This window comes from Sapajus apella, unplaced genomic scaffold (genome assembly GCF_009761245.1).
Source record: "Sapajus apella isolate SASKATOON/1434 unplaced genomic scaffold, GSC_monkey_1.0 scaffold598, whole genome shotgun sequence".
In the NCBI taxonomy this organism is placed as follows: domain Eukaryota; kingdom Metazoa; phylum Chordata; class Mammalia; order Primates; family Cebidae; genus Sapajus; species Sapajus apella.
In genome coordinates this window covers 14,065-40,343 of record NW_022437524.1, presented here as the reverse complement: position 1 = coordinate 40,343, position 26,279 = coordinate 14,065, and the positions used below count along the sequence as shown (strand labels likewise).

The 26,279-nt window shown below is 44.5% G+C and overlaps 1 protein-coding gene across 1 annotated transcript; it reads left to right on the top strand.

Annotated features, from left to right (window-relative positions):
* Window positions 1-52: 52 nt before the first annotated feature.
* On the top strand, window positions 53-26,279 carry LOC116546110 (neuroblastoma breakpoint family member 4-like). The gene is given in 20 exon segments (XM_032272455.1): window positions 53-239; window positions 1,657-1,759; window positions 2,368-2,510; window positions 3,117-3,219; window positions 4,461-4,675; window positions 5,734-5,806; window positions 6,672-6,883; window positions 8,191-8,242; window positions 8,437-8,523; window positions 8,943-9,214; window positions 9,782-10,018; window positions 12,057-12,257; window positions 13,700-13,751; window positions 14,374-14,539; window positions 16,831-16,834; window positions 19,196-19,247; window positions 19,947-20,119; window positions 20,792-21,028; window positions 23,044-23,244; window positions 26,200-26,279. Coding segments are annotated over 20 exon segments (2,841 nt in total). The 5' UTR covers window positions 53-61.

Below are 26,279 nucleotides of genomic sequence, written 5' to 3'. Positions count from 1 at the left end.
TCATGTGCTTGGGTTTCTTCTCCCCAGTCCCTGTTTGAACTCTCCTGCCACAAACATCAGCATGGTGGTAACTGCTGCACATTTGTCCAATGACAGGGCAGAGATGAAAATCCTAGAAACCAAAGAGAAATTTCTCTCCCAGCTGGAAGAGAGCCAACAGCAGTTTGAAGACCTCAAGGAGAAATTTCTTATATGTCGGGCTACCGCCTTCTCTCTGGCCAACCAACTCAACAGATACAGTAAGTTCTACAGATTCACCATCACAAAACTGATGAATCAGAACCTGTCTTCTCTCTGAGACACTGAACAGTCTCTTCTTCAAAATTAATTTCATCCTTTCCTTAGTTCTAGGAAAACAAAATGGGAATTTTCACTTCATTGTGTTAAGGATAGAAAACAGAGGCACAACGTATTTAGTAACTTTTCCCTGTTACCAATCCGATGTGAGGTGGGGCCACAGTTAAAATCCTGATTACTGACCTCTGACACAGGCACAGAACCACTTGCTGTTCTTTGTAAGGTGATCAATCATGTTTACGAGAATGCTCTCTCTACCATAGAAGATCCTGCAGACAAATAACATCTAGTCTGTTGGTCTAAATGCCTGGAGCTAATGAACTGCCATTCCGTTTAAGCTTCTTTGAGGCCCAACAGTCAAACCTTTCTTCAGGGAACCCCGGGGGAAACGTGGCAACAGTACAGAGTACCTGCTTTAAGGAGCTTAAAGAGGAGACTGCTCCCAATGGTAACGGTGGCATCCATAAGTAACAGCATGAAGAGCAGGGAGTACCCTGGGGAGAGCGAAGTCCTGCTTCCTGGGGCACAGGCTCTTTCTGTAAAGAGGAAGAAAGACGGCATGTAAGACATTGGGGAGGTAACAGTGCCACTTGCAGAGCAGGGAGCCTGGGCCAGTCTCCTGGGCTCCATCCATGTGGTCTATCTTCTCTGTGCCTCAGTTTCCTCATCTGTTCATTGGGTATTATAACAATACCTACCCCTGTAAATGGCTGCATTGAATTAGAGGACGTGTTTTTTCTAAATCTCCTAGAATAATTCTTGGCACAGAGTAAACAGTATCTATTAGTTCTTCATCCTACTGTTTCTAAGTTAATTCAAACTTTATAAGAATTTGGTCATATTTCAATGATGACCTCAGGGTTTTATGCCTCATATTTTATGCAATAATATTCAGAAATGATTTTTTAAATCTTTGACATATATTTGTTTGAAATTCCAAGTACTGGGGAATCCATGAGTCTCACAGTTTTAAGGGCCTTTCCTACTATACAAGATGTCACTACTTCATGCCCCAGTAGAGTGTTTGACAGGAGAGGCTGCAAGACTTGGGACAGTGTCCCAGGATACAGAGCCAGACCTTGGAGGCTATGAATTCTGACTCTGCCTCATCCCAGGTGAATCATCCTGTCAAGTTACTTGATGTGTCAATGAGTTTCTTTTTCCCCATCTCTAAGTTGGAGAGTGTCAGATGTCAGCAAGTTAGGTGGTTGATAATAAAAAATGAAAAAATCCATCACTGCAATCTTGTACTGGGGATGGTTTTGTCCTTGGGATAGACACTGCCACCTGCCCTGCAGGCAGTGACCACACCAGTATGTCCAGCCTTCCACTGAGGCAGGCTTGACTGTCTCTTCTCAGAGTGTGAAGAGGACAAAGACATCATAGACTCTGTGCTGAGGGATGAAGTGCAGTTCATAGAGGAGAAGCTGGCAGAGAAGCTCAGGTAAGCTGAGGAGCTCAGGTGAGCAGATGCCGTGGGGACAGGCAGGTGGGCAGGAATGTGATCTCTGAGGTGCAGCAGTTCAGCTGGGAGAAGCAGGAGCTAAGCTGGGCCAGGACAAGTGCAGGCATTTACATGGCAGGCATATTTCACACACACACTCAGAAAACAGAACAGTAATCTTAGCAAGTTATGGGTTGCAGTTGTTTCTTGAGCTTTGTTTTCTCTTCTTAAAACAACTAATTGTTGAGTTGAAATCTGCGTATCCAAAATTCATAAAAAGAAAATGAACCACCCAGCAGCATTTAATACTCTCAAAATAGTGTGTGATCACCACCCATTTACTATTAGTCAGAGTCACCTCCGGACTGACAGTTTAGGACTCCTGAGCATCCTAAGGATGTTTCTCCTGTTAAAGACTCTAAAGTGCTGTGGGGTGTGATTAAGTTCTTCGCAACTGTAAGTCAACAATTCCAGCTTTGTCATCACTCAGTCCTGACTAAACCTAGTTGATTTCACTAGTTTTTGATCCATCATGTGCTTGGGTTTCTTCTCCCCAGTCCCTGTTTCAACTCTCCTGACACAAACATCAGCATAATGGTAACTGCCGCTCATTTGTCCCATGACAGGGCAGAGATGAAAATCCTAGAAACCAAGGAGGAATTGCGCTCCCAGCTGGAAGAGAGCCAACAGCAGTTTGAAGATCTCAAGGAGAAATTTCTTATAAGTCAAGCTACTGCCTACTCTCTGGCCAAGCAACTCAACAAATACAGTAAGTTCTACAGATTCAACATCACGAAACTGATGAATCAGCACCTGTCTTCTCTCTGAGATACTGAACAGTCTCTTCATCAAAATTAATTTCATCCTTTCCTTAGTTCTAGGAAAACAAAATGGGTATTTTCACTTCATTGTGTTAAGAATGGAAAACAGAGGCACAACATATTTATCAACTTTTCCACCAGGGACTCCATGAGTCCCAGAGTCCTCAGGGCCTTTGCTACCATACAGGATATCACTGCTTCATGCCCCAGTAGAGTGTTTGACAGGAGAGGCTGCAAGGCTTGGGAAAGTGTCCCAGGATTCAGAGCCAGACCTTGGGGGCTATGAATTCTGACTCTGCCTCATCCCAGGTGAATGATTCTGTCAAGTTACTTGATGTGTCAATGAGTTTCTTTTTCCCCCATATCTAAGTTGCAAAGTGTCAGATGACAACAAGTTGGGAGGTTGATAATAAATATTGAAAAAATCCCTCACTACAATCTTGTACTGGGGATGCTGTTGTCCTTGGGATAGACACTGCCACCTGCTCTGCGGGCAGTGGCCACCTCAGCCTGTCCAGCTTTCCACTGAGGCAGGCATGACTGTCTCTTCCCAGAGTGTGAAGAGGACAAAGACATCATCGGCTCTGTGCTGAGGGATGAAGTGCAGTTCATAGAGGAGAAGGTGGCAGAGAAGGTCAGGCAAGCTGAGGAGCTCAGGTGAGCAGACACCGTGGGGACAGGAAGGTGGGCAGGGGTGTGATCTCTGAAGTGCAGCAGTTCAGCTGGGAGAAGCAGGAGCTAAGCTGGGCCAGGACATGGGCAGGCATTTCCATGGCAGGCACATTTCAGACACACACTCATAGAACAGAACAGTAATCTTAGCGAGTTATGGGTTGCAGTTGGTTCTTGAGCTTTGTTTTCTCTTCTTAAGACACCTAATTGTTGAGTTGAAATCTGCGTATCCAAAATTCATTTAAAGAAAATGAACCACCCAGCAGCATTTAATACACTCAAAATGGTGTGTAGTCACCGCCCATTTGCTCTTAGAGTCCCCTCCAGACTTACCGCAGCAAGTCATTCGTTCAATCAATGTTGCCTTCTTGACCTGCCATTCCCTTCTTCTTTCATCTTTCCAATTCACCCCATCTGCACCTGGCCACATTTCTCTGCACCGCCCTGTTTCCAGTCACTGCAAGATGCACTATGTGAATTTTCACATAGAAATTTCCATGGCCAAAGTGAGGAGCTAAAAGGACATCCCCTTGAAACTGACTTAAGAAGACAATGACTTTTGGTTACAGAAGAAATAAATGAATCTAAAATCATGGAGGATCTTACAGGAGCTCTCTCTGATATAGGGGAAGCCTTTGTGCATATAAGTACAATATATATGTATACATGTATATTTTAATGGAATCTCATTTCTGTCACCGAAGCCGGAGTGTAGTCACACAATCTCAGCTAACTGCAACCCCTGCTTCCAGGGTTCAAGCGATTCCCCTGTCACAGCCTCCTGAGTAGCTGGGACGACAGGCATGCACCATCATGCCTGGCTAGATTTTGTATTTTTTGTAGAGACAGGGTTTCACCATGTTGGCAAGGCTGGGTTTGAACTCTTGACCTCAGGTAATGTGCCTGCCTCAGACTCCCAAAGTGCTAGGATTATAGGTGTGAACCACCATTCCCTGGCAAATATACATATACACCTACCTATATATATATATATATATATATATATATATATATATATATGGTGTGTTTATTCATATATATATATATATATATATATGTATGTATGTATGTATATAGATGTTGTACACAGGCATTTCCCCAAACATGTTGTGACCTTCTACTTGTAAGGCTCCTTGAGGACATTCTCACATAACCCTCCCTTGCAGTATTAGAACTTATGACTCATCATTTTCTGTTATTAAACGTTCTCTGCTATCTCACCGTAGGCAGTATAAAGACCTGGTTCACTCTCAGGCAAAAGAGCTGACCCAGTTACGGGAGAAGTTACGGGAAGCGAGAGACGCCTCCTGCTCACTGTATCAGCATTTGAAGGCCCTCCTCACTCCTGGTGACCCTGACAAGTCCCAGGGTCAGGACCTCCATGTGCAGCTGGCTGAGGGGCACAGGCTCGCAGAGCATCTTGTCAACAAGCTCAGCCCAGGTAAGGTGGACACAGGCCCTAAGGACACACAGCCCCAGGCTTATAAAAGTCCCCAGACCTCCACACCTCCACAATGACACTTTTATGGGTAATGTCTCTTTCCACTAAATATTTGTAGCCATGACGTGACCAGGACTTCCTGGGCAAAAACAGAAATGTGTAACCCATGGGGTTGAAGGTCACAGGATTGCAAATGTCCCCTCATTTCTTGCTGGAACATGGTCTTTGGGGCAAGAGGCAGCATCTGTCCAGTTTTAAAGGACAGGAAGGAGGCTGTGACAGGAGGAAGCTTGTTAGAGTAAAAAGAGCCCTGCACTGAGAATGAAGGTTCCCAGGCTCTATCTTCAGCAATGTCTTTAGCAACTGTGAGGAACTGATGAATTTATCCTTCCTAAGTTCCTGTCTCTAAATCTGTAAAGGCAAACCAATTGTCTCTTGCATTCAAATGTGGGAATGCTTACGACTGTATTTCATGATGAGATAAAGCCCCTTGCTGTGTGGTGTTGGAGAAGGCAATTGATGTGGGGGCATTTGGTGGTAGGAAGTGGTCTAGACTGGAGTACTCCCCATGGAGAAAGTGTCCCTGGGTAGTACTGTGGAAGTCACTTGGAGGGCCCATGATGTCCCTGATGTATGTGGGACATGAAGTCCCCGGAGTATTGTGGGACAAGTTTGTTTGTCCTGTCCTAAGAGAAAGATACAGGTTGTAATGCAAGCTGTGACAGGACGCAGAGCCTGTGCCTGGGTATCAGAACAGTGGCAGGATTGGGGAGACAGCTGCTGAGGCTTAGAGAGAGGCAGGACAGGACTCCAGTGACATGGGGAGCAAGAAGTCTTTTCAATATTTCGCCACATCTTGATGGTGACCCTCCAGGTCAGAAACACATTCCCTCATGGATCAGGAGAACATGCCAGGGCATATTTTAGAGATAAACAGGAGAGTTTTCAGTACAATGCAGACCCATACATGGATGTTCATGTCTCAGTGCACATAGGGCTAACTGTGCTTCCAGTAGGTGAAGTGGGAAATATCTGAATAGACACTTCTGTATTTGTAGAAAGTGATGAAGATGAAGATGAAGATGTTACAGATGAGGAGGTCGAGAAAGCACAGCAATCACCTGCCCCCAGGTAACACTGAATAATCAGGAGCGGGTAATGGGTGGTAAAATATGAGAAAGATCTCAGAAAGAACACAGGTGGGTGAAGGTAGTCACAGATTGTAGATACAGGATACAGACAGCTGCAGAGTGAACTGATCTCATGCACTCACCAACAAGGGAATAGCCCTGTAGACATGCTTGTCTATTGTCTTCATGGCACCAGTAAGCATGACCCTTGATATCCTCACTAGCCCTAGGGACTTCCTGCACACGCATAGGAGACCGGTCCTCCCTTGTAGTGAAGCCAGGATGAGATGGAAAGCTGCTTTCCACATGGTTGTCCTTAGACTCTTGTTAGGGAAGATAAATAATACAGAGACAACAAGCAGAGGAATTAGGAAGCACCTACCAAAGTTAAACACCAAGAAAAGTGCCCAGGAAAACTTTACATTTCACATCACAATGTTAAATTAAAAAAAAAAAAAAAAATACATGGCATGTCATCTCCAGAGCCTAACAAGGCTCAGGCCCGTGTATTCCCTTGGCCACAGCATGTTAAATACAACCCAGCTTAGACGCACGGTGTGGCAGCTCTCTTTGGTTCTGTGTGAGTGCTGTGAAGACTGTACCATACAGAAGCAGCTGAGCCTCTGCCTTCCTCAGCTCCTGTCTGTCCAGTACAATGAACACCAGCTGCTCTCTTCCTCTCTGGTTCCCAAGGCAGCCGTGCTCTGTTGCAGATAGAGGAGGTTTCTGTTCTGTCTTAAATGGAACCTCCCCTTTGCTTTCTGGGACCACTACATTATGCCTCCCGTCAAAACCAGCTGGAAACTCCTGGGGTCCAATCCCTCTTGGTTTAATGTTTGTCATCTCTGTTCTACCTGGCTCATCAGGGGGGTGCAGAAGACTGAGGAAAAGGAAGCCCCTCAGGACTCATTGGAAAAATGTGCTGTCCCTCGTTCAAACAGCCACAGCGCTTCTGACTCCAACCAGCCTCACAGGAGCACCAAAGTCACATTTGAGGGAGACAAAGTCGACCCTACTCTGGTTGTAGACAGTGAATGCTCTCAGGATGAAGGGGAGGAAACTCCAAACTTTCTCCCAGGTAGCCTCGATATTCTTTGTCCCTCATACCTCTGTCTAGGCTAAGGAAGATCAATTCTGAGGACAGGCTGTATACAAACCTATTGATTTGAATTGGAAACTAGGATGAAGCTGTGGGCAGTGGCTCACATCTGTAATTTCAGCACTTGGGGAGGCCCAGGTGGGTGGATTACTTGAGTTCAAGAGTTCAAGATGAGCTTGGGAAATGTGGTGAAATTCATCTTTACAACGAATACAAAAAATTACCCAGGCAAGCTGGTTCACACCTGCAATCCCAACTACTCCAGAGCATGAGGTAGGAGAACCATCTGTGCACAGGAAGGTGAGGCTGCAGTGAGGCGTGGCTGCACCACTGCACTCCACCCTGTGTGACAGAGAGAGACCCTGTGTCAAAAGTAAGAGAAGGAAGGAAGGAAGGAGGAAGGAAAGAAGGAAGGAAGGAAGGAAGGAAGGAAGGAAGGAAGGAAGGAAGGAAGGAAAGATGAGGAGAGGGGGAGGGAAGGAAGGAAGAGAAGGAGAAAAGGAGGGAGAGAAGGAGAGAGAGAGGGAGGGAGGACTAGGATGGAATATTTAATATAAATACAAGAGGGTCAGATAGCTTTCCAATTCTCCCTGGCCCCAATATCAGGAAAGTGGGCCATAGGCAGCTGGGACAAGTTCATAGCCACCTGTGTACAAAATGTGTACAGGAGGTATCTGTGAGGCCGCCTAGCCCAGTTCCAATGTCTCTTGTCAGCTCTACTGATGTAATTTGTGCCCCTGCACAATGTCCGTGGAGTCTCTATGCTTGTCCAAGGCCACTGTCGAAGACAGCCTTGCCTACATATCTAAAGATGTTGTTTCCCTGTTGTCATTCTTCTCAGCCTCAGTCTTGGTCTCCTATGAATCAGCTTGTCTTAGCTAGGCAGTCACCCTGATACCAAAAGAAATATAAATTTCTCTTAGAATTCATCGACCAGAATATATAGTGAGATAAATCAGTATTGCAGCAACACTTCTGAAGAATAGTGAGGGCCATTTTTGAAGGCCATTGGGGAAACGTTTTGTTTAATTGTTTGCACAGAGTTAGGTCAGAGGATATGTGATTAAGATCTATTAGATGAGGGGGATTCTGTCCCATGGGTCTGGAAAGCAGGCTCATCTACTCCTGAAAAGACTTGACCTAGAGCACATTAGAATCTTGCTGTCGGAATATCACATTCTTACACTGAGGATATTGATGTCGCTGTGCTATGACTGGGCACTGATTGGGTCTTGTGTGAAGGGTGATTTGCTTACTGTGATGTGCTTTTCTGAATTTCTTTACAGGGAATCAAAAGGATCATGAGGAAGAGGAAGGGAAAGTTCCAGTGCCTCCCAGGTAACTGTGAATTTGTGGGCTGTTAGCTCAATATTGACACCTGGAGACCACGGATCCAGGAGAAAATCGGATGGGAAGTGATGAATAGAACAATCTCATCCATCCATCCAACTGCAAATCACCCCTTTAACAATGTTGTCTTCTTTATTGTGGTAATTAAATAGGTTTCATTTCCTAATCCTTCTTAAGTACAGAAACGAACAATCAGTTGAGCCAGGTGAACTGAACAAGCTCAGGGATTTCCTGATCTCACCTTATGTCTGCCTCTTTGGCATTACCATGTTTGCAAGTATTTGATAGTAGGAAAGGGAATGAAAATAGCTCATGTCGTGCTCATAGTTTTGAGAACAAGTGATGTTGAGGATAAAGGAATTCTTTGTGTGAAGATTCAAGAACCTGTATTCAATTGGCCTCTGATGCTAGTTTCAACACAATGTGTGCAGAAGGGTTGAATGCACTGTGAACTGGCAGTTTCCCACAGGGATCCCTCCATCTCCTTACTCTAAAGCTCATTGTCTGCACAGTGCACTGAGCACCTGCCAATCTGTCTCCTGCTTGAGACAGGGAAGGATGGTTATGTCTCTCTGAGGGCACTGTACTTGTCTTCCTCTGGCCTCTCCTGTGGTCCTCCCTATGGAACCATCTGGGTGCAGTGGTTTTGGTCTTGTCCAGTGTTTATCTTTTGTCTTCTTTATTCCAGGCTGAGCCAGGAGCTGCCAGACGTAATTGAGCAGGAAGAGGACTCCTTGGATGAAATTTACTTGACTCCTTCAGTTCACCATGACCTGTCTGACTGCCACCAGCCTTATAGCGGCACCTTGTTCTCATTGGATGATCAGCTCACATGCTCTGCTCTGGATGTAGCCTGTGAGTACTCCAGCCTGAAGGTCACAAAGCTCCAGGGTCTTCCCAGGCAGCCTCCACATGTTTTCTTTCTGCAAATTGTGCTGCTGAGACAGGCTGTCAATGCAGGCAGGCCATCTACACTGATCCTGCTTTGAATCTGGCTCTGGGATCCAGCTACGATCATGTACATCCAGAGGGTGAAACTTCCTCTACTCTTGTCCCAAGTAACTCCTCTGTCACCTGGCTCCTTCTTACAAGAGCAGGCTGTGGGCATGAAAGCTGGAAAGTGGTTCGGGCTTTTAGCAAGTTCTTGCCCACAGGAGCTCATCTAGATATATTGGCACAACAAATCTACTTCTTTAAGATCTGGAATCTCTCCTTTCTGAAATTATGTTCCTAACCACATGCCTTCAACAGTGCCATTATCTCTTCTCTGGACACCCACACATGCAGGCAGTTTTGCACAACTATGTCACTTTAGGGACACCTAGCCCTGGAACCGCAGCCCGCGTCAGTTTCCACATGCACAGACAGGAAAGGTGACATTGCCTACATTTACATGATGTCTGTCTGTGTGGCCGGGGTCACTGGAAGGCTTTAGTGAGTAGGAGGGACAGCAGAGATGAGCGTTCTGTGTACATTTAACAATGGGAAAACTTAGATTGTTTCTACTGAAACCCCTTCTCCTTTCAGCTCTCATCCAGGAGAACTGTCCCCAAGGGACCTGCAGTGGAGACTTGAGCTACTACCTGTCAGAGGTGCAGACTTCACAGAAACAGCCGGAGCCAAGCACCTTGGTGCCCAATTGTCTGGGACTACAGCTGGATGAAGGGTTCGACTGTGTGAATGGCTTAGCCAGGCGGTGCCTTTACACCACCACCTGCAGCTTCACAGCCAATGCTGAATCTGGGACCCAATGTCCCTTTCAAGGTAGGGAAGGAAAGGGGAATAGGAAGCTCTAATCCAGGCCTTGGTGGTCACGGTGCTATGGGTGGAGGTGAGAATGGGGCCTCTCCGTGCTCACTCAGGGTCAAGTTGAAATCCATGATGCTCCAACCCAGTAAGGTGAGCAAAAGCCTGGGGCTTAGGACAAAACCTGCTCTCAGGGCCTGCGTTTGCCTCTTTCTGGTTGTTCACTTTGGCATAAAAATTTGTCTTTAGGGGATGTAAATCTCTCTTTCCTCATCAGAGCTACGTAAAAAATAGTATCTACCTGTAATAATTGTTGAGCATATTATTATAATTTCCAAAGGGCCTGATTCAATAACAATCGCTCAATAAACCTATATATAGCTGTTATCTAATCCACTTGTCTTTCTGCCAAATTTACATTTAGAAAGTGACTTCACAGACTGTACATTCACTGAAGTAGAGCAATTGTGACGCTCTCTGTTTTCTAGAGGCCCCTCTTCCCTTCGTTTCTCTCACATACTCCTCTGCCAGTTTTCTTCCTCTTCTTCCCCATCCCTCATGAAGCCAAATCTCCACTATCAGGCACTTTCAGTGACAACCTATGAGGCACATTCAGTAACAGTGTAAAGTCTGAGCCCAGGAGTCAGTCTCATGTCATGTCCAGCCCTTTCTTCTCCCTATTTTCTGCTCTTTTTGAAAACAAAGGGCTGCTTTCACGCAGAAACTATTCACATCATTCTCTTTTATGAAAATCCATTTAGTTCATCCTCTCCACTCATGTATACAACCGTGTCCTCAATTTCCATCTCACAGAACCCACTTCTGCTCAGATTTCCTTAAAGACCTGGGTCGTGTTCCTTCTCACTCTCCATCCCACTCAATGTCAACTCCTGGAGCCTTTAGGGCTGCCTGCTCCTCATCTGTCAGGGGATGTCCACAGGTGAACAATGAGGGGACCCCTGTCTTCAGGAGGAGAGATGGTCACATGAGATAACAAGCATTATCTGGGTCCATGGAGAGGACACATGGATGGTGCTCAGTGGTTGTCAGGAGATGTGCAGTCCCTTACAGGTGTCATGATAACTTACTTAAACTGATTTCTTCCCAGTGGAATCTCCTTTGCTTCTCTATGGATTCTCACATCCCCAGCCAAGAGTCACCCCGCTGGCTCACACACACTCTCACTTACTCATGTTTCCTGGAGTCCAGAGCCTGAATCAGGCTCCAGGTGAGAGAACAGAGTGAATGTTTGTCTTATTCAAATTTTCCTTCCGCTGGTGATTTCTCCTGCTTTCAAGTAGGTCATTTGTTTCTCCCACACCTTCTCTTCCTCATTGTTCTCATGCTTCTGATTTTTTTTTTCTAATTTCAGTAAACCAAAATAGTGATTACAATGTTATATTCAGTATCTCCCACATTCCTGTATAATATGTTTTCATTAGTTTATGTACTAATGTATAAATTAATATCATTTATCACATACCTTATGTATATTTGGTGTGAATGCTACATAGGGTGTATATGTATATGCAATGGACCTTATAATGATGCAAGTCTTGTAAATTCTCCAAGTTTAGGCTTCCCCGGTTCTTTTCTCCCATCAGCGGCTGTAACCTCTGTCTGGTCTCACCTATGTGTCCCATGGGCACATGTCCCTGCCAGGTTCTTCCATCCCCATCTCCTGTTTGAATTCAGCTCTGATTTAACTTTCAGTTTTATAATCTCTTCCCTCCCCAAAGCACAGACTACCTACAGGGGATTTCCTTACTTTTGCCTAATCTACCTGCAAGCTACTTGTGTTTCTTAATCTTGTGTTTCTTGAATATTTTTGTGAATCAGGAGTGCCTTGGTCTCCTGACAAACTTGTCCTTACTGAGTAATGGAAGAAAGATCAACAAAAAGAAAATATTAAAGTCACTCTGTTGGCTTCCCCCTCAAACTTTGGACTTCCTTGTCCAAGGCCATATTCCTGATTTGATGTCCTTTGGGTGGAAGAGAATGTCACTGTAAGATAATGGATGCCAGTGGATGCCATTGGCTGTCGTTTTGTTTTCAGAACTGGTTTTAGAGCCCTCTGTTGGGATGAAGAACCCTCTGCAGTTGGAAGAGCAGGCACTGAAAGGCTCAGCAGACAACACACAAGAGCATCAAGTCACTGGCCACATTCATGCCTCAAGTGTTTGGAAACCCAAGATGATTAAAAGAAAACTCCAGTCCAGCAAGTGGATTCCCTACCCTTCACGCTTACGGTGCAGAGGTAATCACATCTGTGTCTCTTAGCCGCACTCACTTACTATTTCTCTCTGTGTGGTGACAGCTCATTCTCCCACAGCTTTTTCCTTTCCATTTGTTCTCTCCAGTGGCTGCTGTAAGCTCTTTCTGGTCTTAACTATGTGTCCCATGATCTCCCACCCTGTGAAGTCTTTTCTTTCCCCATCTCCTCATTCCTCTCTGAACTCTGCTCTATTCCTTATTCTGCTGTCTTGAGAGTCCCTCTCAGAGTGACAGGAGAGCCAGACCTCCTTGTCCTCATCCATGTGCACAGTTATAGCTGCTCAACGTGGGTTTCTTTGACTGGAATTTCACACTCTCCTGGGAAATTTAAGTTTCCTCCCAGTATCCCCAACTCCACCGTCTCTTTCTGCAGGGAGCATTGCCTTAATGCATCATTTACACATAGGTTTTCCTCTTGTGTGGGCTTTGGAGCAACACAACTAAGTTAACCCTTAATTGTCTCTTGTTCCTCTCAATGAGAAGTGTCAAAACTTAGCATAAAGAACCTCACTTAGAAAACGAAATTAGAACCTGCCTCACAGTGGGAGTTCCCTATCGCCCTGAAATCATTTTTGTCTTCAGCTCCCCATATGCAGCCTGTGCCAAGGTTGATGGAGTTGCTAGGGACTCAGTGTTCTTACCTCATGGACTCACTTGAGCTGACATTACGGAGGGAGGGAGTTCTAGGATGGAATATTTAATACAGATGTTGGTGGGTGAGAGAGCTTTCCACTTCTCCCTGTCCGCAATATCAGGTTACTGGACCACAGGCAGGTGGGACAAATTCATAGCCACCCATGTACAGGAGCTGTACCGGGGATAACTATGAGGACTCCTAGCTTGGTTCCTATGTCTTTTGTCACCTGTAATGATGTAATTTGTTCCCCTTTACATGGTCCATGGGGTTTCCGTGCTTGTCCATGGCCACTGTCGAAGACAGACTTGCCCACATATTTAACGATGTTGTTTCCCTGCTTTCATTCTTCTCAGCCTGTCTTAGTCTCCATGGAGTCAGCTTGTCTTAGCTAGTCAGTCACCTTGATACCAGGAGAAATACAAGTTTCTCTAAAAATTGATAACCAGGATATATGACCAGATAAATCAGTATTGCAGAAACATTTTTGAAGGGTAGTTAGGGCCATTTTTGAAGATCATGAGGGGAAAGATTTCTTTGCACACACTTAGGTCAGGTGATATATGATTAAGATGTATATTACATGACGGAGATTCTGTCCCATGGGTCTGGAAAGCAGGCTCATCTACTTCTGAAAAGACTTGATCTAGAGCGCATTAGAACCTTCCTGCCAGAATATCACATTTTACACCGGGAATATTGATGTCTCTGTTCTATGACTGCACACTAATTTGGTCTTTTGTGAAGTGTGATTTGCTTACTGTGACCTGCTTTTCTGAAATTATTTACAGGAAATGAAGAGGATCATGAGGAAGAGGAAGGGAAAGCTCCAGTGCCCCCCAGGTAACTGTGTATTTGTGGGCTATTAGATCAATTACCACCTGGAGACCATGGAACCAGGAGAAAATTGGATGGGAACTGATGAGAAGAACAATCTCATCCATCCATCCAACTGCATATTACCCCTTTAACAGTGTTGTCTTCTTTATTGTGGTACTTAAATGGGTTTCAAGAGATTTCCTGATCTCAACTCATGTCTGCCTCTTTGGCATTATCATGCTTGCAAGGATTTGATAGAAGGAAGGTGAATGCAAATAGCTCATGTCATGCTCACAGTTTTAAGAAAAGTGATGTTGAGGATAAAGGAACTCTTTCTGTGAAGATTAAAGAACTGTATTCAGTTGGCCTCTGATGCTAGTTTCAACAAAATGTGTGCAGAAGTGCTGAATGAACTGTGTCCTGGCAGTTTCGCACAGGGATCCCTCCATCTCCTTCCTCCCCAGCTCATTGTCCACCAAGTGCACTGAGCCCTGCTGCTCTGTCTCCTGCTTGAGACAGGGAAGGATGGTTAGGAAGGCCCTGTATTGGCTTCCTCTGGCCTCTGCTGTGGTCCTGCCTATGGAACCAGCTGGGTGCAGTGGTTTTGGTCCTGTCCAGTGTTTATCTTTTGTCTTCTTTACTCTAGGCTGAGCCAGGAGCTGCCAGATGTAAACCAGCAGGAAGTCCCAGAGGACTCCTTGGATGAAATTTACTTGACTCCTTCAGTTCACCATGACCTGTCTGACTGCCACCAGCCTTATAACAGCACCTTGTGGTCATTGGATGATGAGCTCACATGGTCTGCTCTGGATGTAGCCTGTGAGTACTCCAGCCTGAAGGTCATAGTACTCCAGCCTGTACCTCCAGTGTCTTCCTAGGCAACCTCCACATGTTCTCTTTCTGAAACTTGTGCTGCTGAGACAGGATGTCAATGCAGGCAGGCCATCTACACTGAGTCTGTTTTGAATCTGGCTCTGGCATCCAGCTATGATCACGTACATCCAGAGGATGAACTTCCTGCACTCCTATACCAAGTGACTCCTCTGTCACCTGGCTCTTTCTTACAAGAGCAGGCTGTGGGCATGAAAGCTGGAAAGGGGTTAGGGCTTTTAGCAAGTTCTCACCAACAGGAACTCATCTAGATATATTTGCACAACAAACTTTCTTCTTAAGATCTGGAATCTCTCCTTTCTGAAATTATGTTCCTAACTACATGCCTTCAACAGTGCCATTATCTCTTCTCTAGCCACCCACACATGCAGGCTGTTTTACACAACTATTGCACTTTGGGGACACCGCAGCCCTGGAACCCCAGCCCCTGTTACTGTGCACAGGCACAGACAGAAATGGTGACATCGCCTGCATTTATATGATGTCTGTCCGTGTGGCCAGAGTCACTGGATTGCTTTGGTGAGAAGCAGAGGCAACAAAAATGGGTGTTCTGGATGCATTTAACAATGGGGTAACTGAGGCCATTCCAACTGAAGCCCCTTCTCCTTTCAGCTCCTACCCAGGAGACCTGTCCCCAAGGGACTTGCAGAGGAGAGTTGACCTACTACCTGTCAGAGGTGCAGGCTTCACAGACACAGCCGGAACCAGGCACCCTGGTGCCCAATTGTCTGGGACTACAGCCAGATCAAGGCTTCGACCATGGGAATGGCTTAGCCAAGCCGGACCTTTCCTCCACCGCCTGCAGTTTCACAGCCAATGCTGATTCTGGGACTCAATGTCCCTCTCAAGGTAGGTAAGGAAAGGGGAATAGGAAGGTCTAATCCAGGTCTTGGTGGTCATGGTGCTATGGGAGGGGGAGAGACTGGGGCCTTTCCATGCTCACTCATGCTCAAGTTGAAATCCATGTTGCTCCAACCCAGTGAGGTAAGAAAGAGCCTGGGGCTTTGAACAAAGTCTGCTCTCAGGTCCTGGGTGGACCTCTATCTGGTTGTTTACTTTGGTCAAATATTTTGCCTTTTGGGGATGTAAATCTCTGTTTCCTCATCAGACCTACCTAAAAAACAGCATCTGCCTGTCACCATTACTGAGAGTATTAATTATTATAATTTCCAAAGGGCCTGATTCAATAACAATTGCTCAGCAAACCTGTAAATAGCTGTTATCTAATCCACTGGCCTTTCTGCCAAATATACATTTAGAAAATGACTTCACAGACTATGCCTTCTCTGAGGTAGAGTAATTTTGATGCTCTCTGTTTTCTACAGGCCCCTCTTCCCTTCCTTTCTCACACATACTCCTCTGCCAGTTTTCTTGTTCCTCTTCCCCATCCCTTATGAAGCCAAATCTCCACTATCAGGCACTTTCACTAATAACCTATGAGGCCCATTCAGTAACAGTGTGAAGTCTGAGCCCAGGAGTCAATCTCATGACATGTTCAGCTCTTTCTTCTCCCTATTTTCTGCTCATTTTGATAAAAAAGGGCTACTTTCCCACAGAAACTATTCACATCAATTTCTTTTTTGAAAATCCATTTAGTTCATCATCTCCGCTCATGTCTACAACCATGTCCTCAATTTCTATCTCACAGAAACCACTTCTGCTCCAATTTCCGTAAAGTCCTGGGTCGTGTTGATTCTCACTCTCCATCCCACTCAATATCACCTCCTGGAGCCTTTAGGGCTGCCTGCTCCTCATCTGTCAGGGGATGTCCACAGTTGAAGAATGAGGGTACCCCTGTCCTCAGGAGTAGGGATGGTCACATGAGATAACAAGCACTATCTGTATCCCTGGAGAGGACACATGGATGGTGCTCAGTGGTTGTCAGGAGATGTGCAGGCCCTTACAGGTGCCATGATCATTTATTTAAACTGATTTCTTCCCACTGGATTCTCCTTTGCCTCTCTATGGATTCTCACATCCTCAGCCAAGACTCACCCCGCTGGCTCACACACACTCTCACTTACTCATGTTCCCTGGAGTCCAGAGCCTGAATCAGGCTCCAGGTGAGAGGACAGAGTGAATATTTGTCTTATTCATGTTTTCCTTCAGCTGGTGATTTCTCCTGCTTTTTAAAAGGCCATTTGTTTCTCCCACACCTTCTCTTCCTCATTGTTCTCATGCTTCTAATTTTTTTTCAATTTCAATAAACCAGGATAGTGATTAAAATGCTACATTCAATATCTCCAAAATTCCTGTATAATAGGTTTTCATTGGATTATGTACAGATATATAAATTGATGTCATTTATCACATACATTATGTATATTTGGGGTGTTTGCTACATAGGGCATATATGTATATGCAATGCACCTTATAATGATGCAAGTTTTATAAATTCTCCAGGTTTAGGATTCCCCTGTTCTGTTCTCTCATCAGCTGCTGTAACCTCTGTCTGGTCTCACCTCTGTGTCCCATGGGCTGCCACCCTGCCAGACCCTTCCATCCCCATCTCCTCTTTGGACTCAGCTGTGATTTGACTTTTACTTTTATAATCTCTTCCCTCCCCAAAGCACAGACTACATACAGGGGATTTCCTTGCTTTTGCCTAATCGACCTTGAAGCTATTTGTGTTTCTTAATCCGGTGTTTCTGGAATATTTTTGTAGAATCAGGAGTGCCTTGGCCTCCTGACTAACTTGTCCTTACTGAGTAATGGAAGAAAGATCAACAAAAAGAAAATATTAAAGTCACTCAATTGGTTTCCCTCACATTTTGGACTTTTTTGTCCAAGGCCATATTGCTGATTTGACATCCTTTGGATGGAAGAGAAAGTCACAGTAAGATAATGGATGCCAGTGGATGCCATTGGCTGTCGTTTTGTTTTCAGAACTGGTTTTAGAGCCCTCTGTTGGGATGAAGAACCCTCCCCAACTGGAAGATGATGCACTCGAAGGCTCAGCGGACAACAAACAAGGGCATGAAGCCACTGAACACATTCATGCCTCAAGTGTTTTGAAATCCAAGATGATTAAAAGAAAACTCCGGTTCAGCAAGTGGATTCCCTGGCCTTCACGCTTAGGTTGCAGAGGTAATCACATCTGTGACTCTTAACTGCACTCACTTCTTATTTCTCTCTGTCTATGGTGACAGCTCATTTTCTCACTGCTTTTACACTTCCCTTTGTTCTCTCCAGTGGCTGTTGTAACATCTGTCTGGTCTTACCTCTATCCCATGGTCTCACCTCTGTATCCCATGGTCTCCCACCCTGCGAGGCCTTTTCTGTCCCCATCTCCTCTTTGCTCTCTGTACTCTGCTCTATTCCTTATTCTGCTGCCTTGAGAGTCCCTCTCACGGCCACAGGAGAAGCAGACCTCCTTGTCCTCATCCACGTGCATAGTTTAACCTGCTGAACACGGGTTTCTTTGACTGGAATTGCACACTCTCCTGGGAAATTTACCTTTCCTCCCAGCATCCCAACTCCATTATCTCTTTCTGCAGGGAGCATTGCCTCAATGTATCATTTTCACATAGGTTTTCTTCTTGTGGGGGCTTTGGAGCAACTCCACTAAGTTAACCCTTAATTGTCTCTTGTTCCTCTCAATGAGAAATGTCAAAGCTTAGCATAAGGAGCTCCACTTAGAAAACGAAATTAGAATCTACGTCTCAGGTGGGAGTTCCCTATCACCCTGAAATCAGTTTTGTCTTCAGCTCCAGTTGTGCAGCCTCTGCCAAGGTCGATGGAGTTGCCAGGGAATCGGTGTTCTCACCTCATGGACTCATTTGAGCTGACATTAGGGAGGGAGGGAGTTCTGGATGGAATATTTAATACAGATGTCAGTGGGTGAGAGAGCTTTCCACTTCTCCCTGGCCCCAATATCAGGTAACTGAACCAAAGGCAGGTGGGACAAATTCATAGCCACCTGAGTACAGGAGCTGTACAGGAGGTATCTGTGAGGCTGCCTAGCTCAGTTCCTATGTCTCTTGTCACATCTAATGATGTAATTTGTACCCCTTCACAATGTTCATGGTGTTTCTATGCTTGACCAAGGCCACTGGCAACTTTGCCTGTGTATTTAGAGATGTTGTTACCCTATTTTACTCTTCTCGGCCTCAGTCTAGGTCTTCCTTCAGTCAGCTATTCATAGCTATGCAGTTACATTTTTACTGCAAATAAACATAAATATAAACGTAGAATAAAAATGTAGAAATATAAATGTCTCTAACAACTCATCAACCAGGATATATGACGAGATAAATCATTATTGTAGCAACGCCTCTGAAGGGTAGATAGAGCCTTTTTAGAAGATCATAGGGGAAAAGTTTGTTTGCACAGACTTAGGTGAGAGGATATGTGATTAAGATCTACCAGATGAGGGAGATTCCATCTCATGGGTCTGGAAAGCAGGGTCATCTACTTCTGACAAGACTTGATAAGGAGCGCATTAGGACCTTCCTGTCAGAATATCACATTCTTACACTGAGGATATTGATGTCCCTGTTCTATGACCGGACACTGATTTGGTCTTGTGTGAAGTGTGATTTGCTTACTGTGACCTGCTCTTCTGAATTTCTTTACAGGAAACCAAAAGGATCATGAGGAAGAGGAAGGGGAAGCGCCAGTGCCACCCAGGTAACCATGGATTTGTGGGCTTTTAGCTCAATAGTGACACCTGGAGACCACAAATCCAGGAGAAAATCGGATGGGAAGTGATAAATAGAACAATCTCATCCATCCATCCAACAGCAAATTACCCCATTAACAGTGTTGTCTTCTTTATTGTGGTACTTAAATAAGTTTCAATTTCTTAATGCTTCTCAAGCATAGGAACCCACAAGCAGTTGAGCCAGGTGAACTGACCAAGCTCAGTGATATCTTGATCTCACCTAATGTCTGCCTCTTTGGCATTACCATATTTGCAAGTATTTGATAGAAGGATAGGGAATGAAACTAGCTCATGTCATACTCACAGTTATAAGAAAAATGATGTTGAGGATAAAGGAACTCTTTCTGTGAAGATTCAAGAAGCTGTATTCAATTGGCCTCTGATGCTAGTTTCAACAATATGTATGCAGAAGTGCTGAATGCACTGTGTCCTGGCAGTTTCCCACAGGGATCCCTCCATCTCCTTCCTCCCCAGCTCATTGTCTGCCCAGTGCGCTGAGCAACTGCCACTCTGTTTCCTGCTTGAGACAGGGAAGAATGGTTGTGTCTCTCTAAATGCACTATATTGGCTTCCTCTGGCCTGTCCTGTGGTCCCCCCTATGGAACCAGCTGTGTGCAGTGGTTTTCGTCCCGTCCAATGTTTATCCTCTGTCTTCTTTACTCCAGGCTGAGCCAGGAGCTGCCAGAAGTAAAGGAGCAGGAAGTCCCAGAGGACTCCTTGGATGAAATTTACTTGACTCCTTCAGTTCAACGTGACCTGTCTGACTGCCACCAGCCTTACAGAGGCACCTTGTCCTCATTGGATGATCAGCTCACATGCTCTGCTCTGGATGTAGCCTGTGAGTACTCCAGCCTGAAGCTCACAAAGCTCCAATGTCTTCTCAGGCATCCTCCACATGTTTTCTTTCTGAAACTTGTTCTGCTGAGACAGGCTGTCAATTCAGGCAGGCCATCTACACTGAGCCTGTTTTCAATCTTGCTCTGGGATCCAGTTTTGATCACATAAAGCCAGAGGATGAAACTTCCTCTACTCCTGTCCCAAGTGACTCCTCTGTCATCTGGCTCCTTCTTTCAAGAGCAGGCTGTGGGCATGAAAGCTGGAAAGGGGTTAGGGCTTTTAACAAGCTCTTGCCCACAGTAGTTCATCTAGATATATTTGTACAACAAACCTTTTTTTTTTAAGATCTGGAATCTCTCCTTTCTGAAATTATGTTCCTACCTACATGCCTTCAATCAGGCAATTATCTCTTCTCTGGCCACCTACACATGTAGGCACTTTTGCACAACCATTTCACGTCAGGGGCACCATAGCCGTGAAACCACAGCCCATGCCAGCTTTCCCGGGCACACACAGAAAAGGTGACATCACCTGCTTTTACCTCATGTCTGTCTATGTGGCCTAGGTCACAGAAATACTATAGAGAGAAGCATGAACAGCAGGGATGGGGGTCTAGGAGCACTTAACAAGGGAAAACTGAGACCATTCCTACTGAAGCCCTTTCTCCTTTTAGCTCCCACCCAGGAGACATGTCCCCAAGGGACTTGCCGTGGAGACTTGAGCTACTACCTGTCAGAGTTGCAGGCTTCACAGACACAGCTGGAACCAAGTACCGGGGTGCCGATTTCTCTTGGACTACAGCTGGATCTAGGGTTCGACTGTGGAAATGGCTTAGCCTCATTGAGCCTTTCCTCCACCACCTGCAGCTTCACAGACAATGCTGATTCTAGGACCCAATGTCCCTTTCAAGGTAGGGAAGGAAAGGGATAGGAAGCTCTAATCCAGGTCTTGGTGGCCTTGATGCTACGAGTTTAGGAGAGAATGTGGCCTCTTCATGCTCACTCAGGGTCCTGCTGAAATCCATGATGCTCCAACCCAGTGAAGTGAGAACGAGCCTGGAGCTTAGGACGAAATCTGCTCTCAGGTCCTGAGTTTGCCACTTCCTGGTGGTTCACCTTCGCCAAAGATTTTGTCTTTTGGGGATGTAAATCTGTTTCCTCATCGGAGTTACCTAAAATATAGCATCTACTTATAATCATTGTTGAGAGTATTAATTATTATATTTTCCAAATGGCCTGATTCAGTAACAATTTCTCAATAAACCTATAAATAGGTGTTATCTAATCCACTTGTCTTTCTGCCAAATATACATTTATAAATTGACTTCACAACTATGCCTTCTCTAGGCAGAGAAATTGTGACGCGCTCTGTTTTCTATAGACCCCTCTTCCCTTCCTTTCTCACACATACTCCTCTGCCAGTTTTCTTCCTCTTCTTCCCCATCCCTCATGACGCCAAATCAACCTATGAGGTCTGTTCAGTTACAGTGTAAATCCTGGGCCCACAAGTCAGTCTCATGACATGTCCAGCTCCTTCTTCTCACTATTTTCTGCAGTTTTTCAAAACAAAGGTCAAATCCCACATGGAAAGTATTCACATCAGTCTCTTTAATAAAAATTTGTTTAGTTCATCATCTCCGATCATGTCCATGGCCATGTCCTCAGTTTCCATCTCACAGAAACCACTTCTGCTCAGATTTCCTTAAAACCCTGGGTAGTGTTCATTGTCACTGTGTTCCTCTCAATATCTTCTCCTGGAGCCCCTTGGGCTGCCTCATGCTGATTTGCGAAGTCATACCCACAGCCCAGGAATGAAGGGACCCCTGTCATCAGGAGGAGGGAGGGTCACATAAGTAAATGAGCACTATATGGGCCCATGAAAAGGACCCAGCAGGTTTTAGGGAATGCGCAGTCCCTGACACATGCCATGATAACTTATTTAAACTGATTTCTTCCCACTGAAATCTCCTTTGCTTCTCTATGGATTCTCACACTCCTGGCCAAGAGTCACCCCACTGGCTCAGACACACGCTCTCCTACTCACATTCCCTGGAGTCCAGAGCCTGATCAGGTTCCAGGTGAGAGGACAGAGTGAATGTTTTTGTCTCATTCATATTTTCCTTCACCTGATGATTTTTCCTGTGGTCTAAATATCATTTGCTTTTCCCACACCTTTTCTTTCTCATTCTTCTCATGTTTCTATTTTTTTTTCCAAGTTGAATGGACCAGAATAGTGATTTTAATATTACGTTTAGCATTTCCAAAACTCTATATAATATTTTATTAGATTAATACGTAAAGACGTATGCATTGATGTAATTTATCACATAGATTATGTATATTTCGTGTGTATGCTACATAGGGTGTATATATATATATATATATATATATATATATATGCAATAGATCATATAATAATGAAACTTTTGTAAATTCTCCAGGTTTAGGCTTCCTCGGTTCTTTTCTCTCATCAGCTGCTGTAACCTCTGTCTGGTCTCACCTCTGTGTCCCATAGGCTGCCACCCTGCCAGGACCTTCTATCCCCATCTCCTGTTTGAACTCAACTCTGATTTAACTTGCACTTTTATAATTTCTTCCCTCCCCAAAGCAGAGAATACATACAGGGGCATTTCCTTGCTTTTGCCTTATCTACCTGGATGCTATTTGTATTTCTTAATCTTGTGTTTCTTGAATATTTTTGTGAATCAGGAGTGCCTTGGCTTCCTGACAAACTTGTCCTTACTGAGCAATGTAAGAAAGATCAACAAAAAATAAAATATTGAAGTCACTCTATTGGCTTCCCCTCACACTTTGGACTTTCCTGTCCAAGGCCACATTTCTGAAATGATGTCCTTTGGGTGGAAGAGAAAGTCACAGTAAGATCACAGATGCCAGTGGATGTAATTGACTATTGTATAATTTTCAGAGCTGCATTTAGAGCCCTCTGTTGGAATGAAGATCCCTCTGCAGCTAGAAGGGGATGCAGTTGAAGGCTCAGCAGACAGCACACAAGAGCATCAAGTCACTGGAAACATTCATGCCTCATGTGTCCTGAAACCAAAGTCTATTAAAAGAAAGCTCCGGTTCAGCAAGTGGATTCCCCGGCCTTCATGCTTAGGGTGCAGAGGTAATCCCATCTATGACCCTTAGCTGCACTCACTTTTTCTTTCTCTCTGTCGATGGTGGCAGCTTATTCTCTCACTGCTTTTCCTCCTCCATTTGTTCTCTCCAGTGTCTGCTATCACCTCTGTCTTGTCTTCCCTCTGTGTGGCACCTCCCCTAACCACCAGGCCTTTTCTGTCCCCATCTCCTCTTTGCTCCCTGAACTGTTGTATTCCTTCTCCTTCTGCTGTCTTGAGAGTTTCTCTCATGGCCACAGGAGTGCCAGGTCTCATTGTCTTCATCCAACTGCATAGTTTCAGCTGCTGAACACAGGGTTCTTTGCTGGCATTGCACAGTCTCTTGGGAAATTTACCTTTCCTCCCAGCGTTCCCAACTCCATTATCTCTTTCTGCAGAAAGCATTGCTTTAATACATCATTTACACATAGGGTTTTCTCTTGCTTTGGCTTATGAGCAACCCAACTGATTCAACCCTTAATCTTCCCTTGTTCCTCTGAATGAGAAGTGTTGAAACTGAGCACAAAGAGCCCCACTTAGAAAACTAAACTAGAACCAGATGGGAGTTAGCTACTGGCCTGGAGTCAGGTTTGTCTTCAGCTCCAGATCTGCAGACTTGTGCCAATGTAGATGGAGTTGCCATGGATTCAGTGTTCTCAGCTCATGGACCCATTTGAGCTGACATTAACTGGAGGACACTTATGACATTATAAATGGACATCACTTCAAAAGTTCATGCAGAGGGCAGGACTTCAAAACTGCATACATCGTTAGGTACATCATTCTAATCTCTCTCCCTTTTATTCTCATTTCCACTTATACAAGTCCAGTTAATGATCTAAATGCAACTCAGATGAATCTTGAGGCCAGCTTACATGAGATAGCATTTCTGAATTAACTTTGATAAAAGTGACTCCAGGAACAGCTTTATGTATGCACAAGATGACAGGCAAGAATCTATCCACAGGACAGTCTTTGCTTTGGCCCAGTCCAGTGGATAAGAGAGAGATTTCACTGAAGTTGTCAGAGAGAAGACTAAAATCCATGGAACCACTGGGAACAAACGCAATCATGAGATAAACATCGAAAGGAAAGAAAATGATGGGAAATTGGGTTGTTCTATTTAGTATCTCTATCTCATGCTGCCATGTAATAATCACCTGGTGAGATTTCAATTAAGATGAATGACTTGATGTCATACCTTGAGATTCTCACTTACATGGCCTGGGGTGTGGTTTGGGTGTGTGTAATTTTAAAACAGTCCCATGTGACTCTAACCTGTGGCTAAGGACATGAAGTACCACTGGTCTTCTATGATCTCAGGTTACCAACATGGAAGTGCCCCATGTGTTTAGCTACGCCAAAGGCTGAGCCTCCGTCAGCCTTTGATGGCACCTATATTCCCCTCTCAACAGCACTGTTTGTATAGCATAGAAAAAAGCAAGAAGAAAAACAAGAAAATTTATAGATTAGACCTTTAGCCTCTGCTTGAAGCTCACTTGCTCAATTTTGAATACAAGATGGAGTGAGAAATAATCATTACATTAACATCTAATGTACAGAAATAATATCTCCCGTATTACATATAGTGGAATTTAGTATTTTCTTTGGCAGTTTAAAATAAAACTTCCAGTTTACATTTAACCACACATATTTTACAGCCCACTAATTGGCTCGGCACTGCAATGTGAACATTTTACTTTCAGTCAGTTATTATCCTTCTGCGAAGCCCTGATAGAGAACTTACTGGTCTCACTCTCCTGAAGAGAATGCAATAAGGAATCAAGACTGAAATTTTCAAGAGCTCTTATACGAATACTTCTTTATGACACTCTTGACACTGACAGTAAATATTAAAAAGTAAACTTTTCCCAAAATGTACTTTGGAAAAACAATGAGTGGGAGGGGAGAATGTAGTAAAACACAAACTAATCCTTTTTACTTTGTACTTCAGAGTTTTGTTGGTCTAGATATTGAGAAGATTTCTAGAAATCCCGTAAGGTGTAACCAGGTGTGGAATCAACTTCCAGGCATTGGGGAAAATAAGTAGGATCATAATTACACTCCCTGCTCTCTCTTTGCTATCTCCTTTTTAAGTGTCTTCTTTTCTTTTAATTTTCCTTCTTTCCTGATCTTTTTTGAAAGAATACTTACAAATATATTTGTTTTTTCTTTAAAAAATTATTTTAACCAACCCAAAAAGCACCACAGACATCATATTTCTTATAGTTTTTTGTAAAAGCTTATTCCTGTCATAGCCAAGTTGACACAACAGCATCTCATGGCTGTTGAGATCTCCAGATTGGAGCCTTTCCCCTCTCTTCCCCCAATATTTGTTGAAAGGGCCTTAGTTCATGGGTTTTAATTTGTGGGTTTTCAATAACAAGTCATGTGGCCTTAGTCCAGTGATATCCGAGTGGCATCACTACACCTCTGTTTTAAAGGTTGGAAGTGGACGTGGATGTTGTCTGAGCTTCCTGCTGCTTCTTATATCCAGAGTTCCTCCCATAGCATCCTGCTCCTCCCTAGAAGACTGGGACATGGAGTTTAAGGGAGTGGGTTTTTCTGCAGAGGATCTTCCTTTTCTGCAGCCCTCTGTCTGATCATGTATGATTGATGCTGAGCACATCCTCACTGGGAGGAAAAGACATCACTCTCCACCAAACAAAGGGGATCAGGAGGAAAGGGGCTGATGTTCTCGGCTGCCTATTGGGCATAGGCAGGGTCCCTATATCCTGCACCACAGGTTGACTGGAAGTTGAGGGAAATTCAGTGGTGTTTTCTTCTCACTTGTGAATGGTGCTTCCCCTTTCAGCCAGCCCAACCCTAACCCTCAGCTCAAGCTCCCAGCAGGAGATCAGTTTGCCCCTGGGATATCACCACTTAGCAAACCCTCTAAACTCAGCTTTCAAAAGGACCTGACAGAAATGCTTATTTGAGTATTTTTTCTCCCTCCCCTATAGGTACCAAATACTACCAGAAGGATTCAAAGGATGAAAAGATGCCAAAAAAGTGGCTTTTCCAATTGATGAGAAAAAACTAA